Here is a 6,000-nt window from a genome sequence, read left to right as displayed (position 1 = left end):
TTGTCATTCACTATTGGCGGAAACGATCGTTTGATATCGAAGCCGGGAAGTATCGCGCACTCACCGCCACTGCGTTTTCTCGATTTGTGAAAAAGCTTTGATATGACTGTCGCTTCATTCTTTGCTGGTGGATCGTAGTTTTTCAAGGAATTCCTCTCAAGCAGCACATTTAAATTGATGAACAGTGCATAATGGTTGTGCATCAAAAAGAAACGTAGCATTTTTAATTGGTTTCTACACTAAGTCAAAAATCTCAATTGCAGCATCTTCAAGAAATTGTCTCATCAAGCTGAAATGTCTTAATTTGTGAAGCTTGGATGGAACATCGTTTTGTTTGACTGTGAGGAAGTTGAAAAAACTCCAGATTATTGACCGAGTGATTAAAAATATCCGTGTAAACAAATCCTGAAGATGATTTATAGGAAGCGTTTGGACTTGTAAAAGCAAATGTTTGGCTTGCTTCTTACGTAAAATATTTTTAAATTGAGAAAATAGAAGGATTGAAAAGTAAAGACATTCTGTTTTGAGGTGTGGACACTGTCCTAGCACCACGAACTATTCATTTGTGGCATCATAGTATGTCCTGCTCTCCATGCGGCTACACCTACACCTCAACATCGCAGGTAAGTTCTTTTGCAAAATATTGTTACTTTTCCAGTTAAACTTATGATAATGCTTTTTTAAAATACCGTCCAATGTGGTGATTTTATGCCAGCATGGGGTGAGATTGTGCCACATCATATGTAACTAATGCCAATAAAAAGAGCTTAAATTAGGTTACGCGAAAGAAAAATCAGAGTTCAGCAAGGACATTTCAAACCTTCGATCTGTTACAAAAACTGCATCCTACTTCTCATTAGTTACCCCGATTTATGTGGGACAATCTAACCCCTGCTGTCCCAAAGTCAACGGTACTGTTTATAATTATCGTTATTGTTTGGGTGCAGATTTTCAGCTTTTTAACTTCATACTATGAAAAATTTCATGAATAATTGTTAATTACGTCCTGAGGAAAATAAAGGGCGAAAAAACAGCTGTACTATGTGTTGCAATGATGCTTCAATGAAAATTTGCAAGAATTCAGTTCCGAGAAAAATATAGGGCTTAAAAACAGTTGAGCTGTATTTTGCAATATTGCTTCGCTGAAAATTTACTTGAATGCTCAGTCATGATTTGTGAAAATTGAAGAGTTTCAAAATATTTGATCTGTATTTTGCAATATTACTCCATTGAAGTTTTGTACAAATGTTCAATCGTGTTCTGGGGGAAAATAAAGGGCTTCGATATATTTGAGCTATATTTTTCACTATTGCATCAATTGAAAACTTATATGTGAATAATTCATGATATAGGACTGGTGAATTCAGTATTTTGTCGGACGGGGAGGGGGGAGGGTATATGAAAAATTTTATTGATGCTAAAACTTCTTGGTGATTTGAACTTTGGTATTAGGGTTTTAAACTTTCATTAGTGTGTGTGTGTGTGTGTATAGATATTTAAAAGCCCATCAAAAATTTTCGTTTATCTCTGGGGGACCAGGGGCTGCTGCCCCGTAGCCCCTCCCCTGGATTCGCGTGCTGTGTGGATAGAAAAAAGAGCATTAAAACATCTGCATTGTATTTTGAAAATTTACATGAACCACGTTCTGGGGAAAACAATAGGTTACAAAATATTTGAACTATAGTTTTGTACTATTGTTCATTTATAAAAAAAAAGGGGGATATTTTAAACAATTTTGTTGTCAGACATAGATGACGAAGATCAGTTTCGACATTTGAGAATGCAACTAATTTTCTTTCAAAATCATACATTTGTTCGAGAATTACCAATAATTTTGACCGACATTGCCTCTAAGAGGAAATGTATGACATCCAGTCTTGCATCTGATTGCATTGAAGAAGGAGCTCCCCGTAGCTCCGAAACGAGTGTATGTAAGTTTCATAACACCAGTTGGATTCAGTGGCGCAGCAAAGGTTTTTTTTTTTTTTTGGGTGAACTCCCCCTCCCAGAGGCATTGCTTTTAACTTAAATGCAAATTCCGATACAATAGTTTATACATATGAAAGGGCTTTGATCAAGAAACCCTTTCAGAAGGCAGTGATGTTCCTATCAATTTTACTGAGGGTATACTCCCAGTAATCCATCATGCACAATATGTATGTGCGATCGTAAGCCGTTCAATAGGCTTTTATTTATTAAGTGTTAAAAAATATAAAGCAATAAAGTTACTTGCAAGAAAATGTGGTTAACGTAAATGTATTATTTTTGCTTTGGGAAAATTTAAAAATGCAATGATAGAATCTTAATTAGAAATGAAAATTTTTGAAGCTTGAGGGTATACGTTATAATTCTAAAAAAAATTTGAGAGTATACGGCGTATATGGAGTATACCCTATGGAAACATCACTGTCAAAAGGTATTTTTGAGTAATAAAATCCCCTTCAGAAGGTATGTTTGATCAAAAAAAAAAAAAAACCCTCCAGAAGGTATTTCTGGCTACGCTAGTGGTTAGCTTCCATACTTCAGGTTATTGTATGTAGGAATTGAAATTATTTCTTAAATGGAGGTTTCTTGAACCGTCAACTTGGGTATTGGGAAGTATGTCTGCGAACAGTATAGGGACAGAATTTCCACATTTGGGACTTTTTTCTCGCTAAAACATGGATAATCAAAACTCAAATAGTTCATTCATATTAGCTCTATGCACTTTGAAAATGTTTGTGACTAGCTTAAAATAATTTCAAAACAATCGTGACTGTTCGAAAGTTCATTAATTTTTACTCACATGACAGGACAAGTGGCATAAAACCGTGAACAAAAGTTTAAAATTTCTGTTTTTACCTAATATTTCCTGAGTAAAAAAAAAACTATTGTCATGTAAAGCAATTTAGAATATAAGAATTTCTCCATAATTCTTCTCATTTAAATAAAATTCACGAAATAAACTTCGTGACACATTTTTAAAGAATATAATTGATAAAATTCGAAGACCTTTGTTCCATTCCGACAGTGTGTTTGATATTCGAATTAGTTTTTTAAACATTAAAATAAATAAATAAATAAAGTACCACTCATACTGAATTACAAAAATTTATAAATTTGTCTTTAAGGTGATAAAATTTAAATGCATGTTTTCTTAAAAAGCAGTTTGAGGAGCAATTACTGTGCTCACATAACAAGGATTATTTAAATTAGATAATGCAATACTAATTCGAGCAAAAATCTTGCCAAATTAGTGTTGTTCGAATGTGTCAAAATACAAGATGCTATCGACTGTTTCTCTTAATCCCTTCTTGCTAATAAAGCTGATTAAATAAATAAATAAATAAATCTATAAATTAAAATAGCTTTATAACTGTACTTTTTACGGCTTAATAAGCTTAAAATTGAAAAAAAGATCAGAGTTTATCTCATCGTTACTACGCAGTTTAGACAGATATAGTGTCAACGTGATCAACTCATCAGATTTAGGGGGGGGGGGGTCTACTCCCTGCTCGACCCCTTAAGCTTGAAAGGGGTCAGGCAGGGCGGAATGGTTCTCCTAGATGGCTTTCAAATACCGACTGAACTAATTTGGAATCAACATTTTTCACTCTTGCTTGCATTTAAAAGCATAATTTCCCCCCACCGTACATTTTAATAAAAAGGCATTGTAAATAATTGCAAGTAACGCACACATTTGCAAACCTACAAATGAAATTACATTACTATTTCATTAGAGACGTAATAATGTAATTTCCTTTTATTGAAGAAAAACAAATTTTTGTTTCGATGTAGCTATTTCTATTTTAATGTAAAGTTATACTTCTATTAGTTGAATCAATTAGAAGCAAAGGGGTGTAAGTGCAAAAATTCAATAGTACAAATAATAGGAGAAACTCCTGTATGTATTGGGGCAGGAAGATGGTATTAGTAGCCCTGGTAGGTGATGCAGCATGATTAGGAGAACTTTTTAACGAAAACCTATGTACTGTTTGAACTTTACACGTGTTTCGCTCAAAACTTCAAAATGTCAATCACTTACGTTTCTTTGCTTCTCACTGCCTCAATTAACTTGTCTTTTAAACGAATATTTGGATTTTTCCAACGCAACTGAATTCATGAATGAGTGTTAAAAAAAATAAATAAAAATAATAATAATAATAATAATAATAAATAAAATCGCTTGGTTTTTACAATAGGCGTGATTTGGGGTTCATGAGTCTCGTTGATGCGCCAGAATATTTTTAGCTATCAGTGTAAAGACATATACTTAGCTGATATATGAGGTTATTTGTCCGTACCTAGGTAATGGCTGAAAAGTCCATAACACGGGCGAAGCTTCAGTCTCTGGATGTTGTAACTGGGCTGTTCTTGCTTCAGAAAGTGTTTCCGGCTCATATATTTTTATACTTAATGAATTTTCATTAAATAGATTTTCCAAAAAATTATAATGAAGGAAACGGTTACTCTTGTACGGATACATTGTTGGTAGTAAATTGCAGAAATATCGCAAACACGTGTTTCGGGGCTAAAAACTACCCTTTTATCCATGATTAAAGTAGATTGGGAAGGTCTCGATACATGTGTCACCAAAATGGAGTTTGGGCAATTGGAAAAGGTAATAGTATAAAATTCTCTGGAAATCGATTTCTTAAAAGACTAAGTAATTACCAAAATCCAAATATTATTTATAGCCCACTTATAAACTACTAGTATTGAAATTTGATTCACTTTGTGATGTATTTAAATCATATCAGATTGGTTTTTGAATCATCTCATGTAGAATAATGATAATAATTGATGACAACTCTATGTAACCCCTCCCCCTCCCAGAACTATAAATCCGTTTAATTCTACAAATATCCTTTAAAAGTTAAGACTCAATTCTGCTAGAAAATACAAAAGTTTTTAAACCAGAAAGATGATTCAAGAATATTTCATAGTAGAATTGTTTCAGGTTGAAGCTGTTCCATTGGAGCACAATTGTCACCAACTTATGAATAATCATGCTTTTTGCTTATATCAACCTGTATATATGGCTCTAACATCAAAATACGGATCTGATTTCGATGAGAAACTTTAAAGACACTACTATTTTTAAGAGAGAATATAAGTCCTAAAAGTGTAAAAGTTGTAAGTGTATTAAAAAACAATTATACAAGTACTAAACGAATAAATACCTTTGTGCAACACTGATAAAACACAAATTAGCATCTAATTTCAGACACGTGTTTCGCGATTTCAAGAAACCCCTTTTTTCAATGAAAAAAAGAAGAGCTTTTGGAGGAAAAGTGATCATTAAATCGAAAAGTTTACACTTCCTTACCTTAAAAAAGAGGTTGCTTGAAACCCCGAAACACGTGTCTGTAATCAGTTACTATTTAGTAGATGTAAGCTGTTGTTTACTTATTGTTAATTATACTATCATTAAATTTATTTTAATTTTTTGAAACTAGCATTGTATTTCCCGCATATTCTATTTCCAACAAAGAAGTCTCTCCGTATTCTATTAAACATTCTAAAGAAGCTACTTGAGCAGATTTTTAGTTAGCGTTTTATTTGCATTTTATTCATAAAGCAAATTTATATTGCAGTTGTAAGTTCGTGAAACTTTTGAAGTACTTATTGGAAAATGCTTGAGACCTTGTTAGTAGGCAATAAGCGAACTTATGCAACTAACACAGTTAAACACGGAACTGTGCCCACAAACTAGTTTAATAATTCTCTGACTTTTGAATGTGTTGAGTTCAGATTTAAATATAATTCTTCAACTAAAGCCGTTCACTTGTGACAATATTGACGTATCTGAAAAATTTAGAAAATCATAATGATTATTATTGACTCAAATTCAAAGTTCAAAGTTATTTCTTGCCTTAAGACTGAAATAAAATTAGTTTATATGATTGGTGCGTGAAGGCTTAAAACGATACAATCAATAGTAAATTAAGAAATAATAACGTAAAATAGCACAAATTTCAGAGTACTTCAGGCACGTGTTTCGGCGTTACAAGGAACGCC

The 6,000-nt window shown here is 32.9% G+C and overlaps 1 protein-coding gene across 1 annotated transcript in view; it reads left to right on the top strand.

The window, feature by feature from the left end:
- Positions 1-578: 578 nt before the first annotated feature.
- Positions 579-6,000, top strand: part of LOC129217479 (iroquois-class homeodomain protein IRX-6-like) — a 53,402-nt gene continuing 47,980 nt past the window's right edge. The window contains exon 1 of the mRNA XM_054851786.1: positions 579-623. Coding sequence (XP_054707761.1) covers positions 579-623 — 45 coding nt within the window. The remainder of the gene's footprint in view (positions 624-6,000) is intronic.

This window comes from Uloborus diversus, chromosome 2 (assembly GCF_026930045.1).
Source record: "Uloborus diversus isolate 005 chromosome 2, Udiv.v.3.1, whole genome shotgun sequence".
Lineage (NCBI taxonomy): Eukaryota > Metazoa > Arthropoda > Arachnida > Araneae > Uloboridae > Uloborus > Uloborus diversus.
This window is presented reverse-complemented; position numbering and strand designations above follow the sequence as displayed.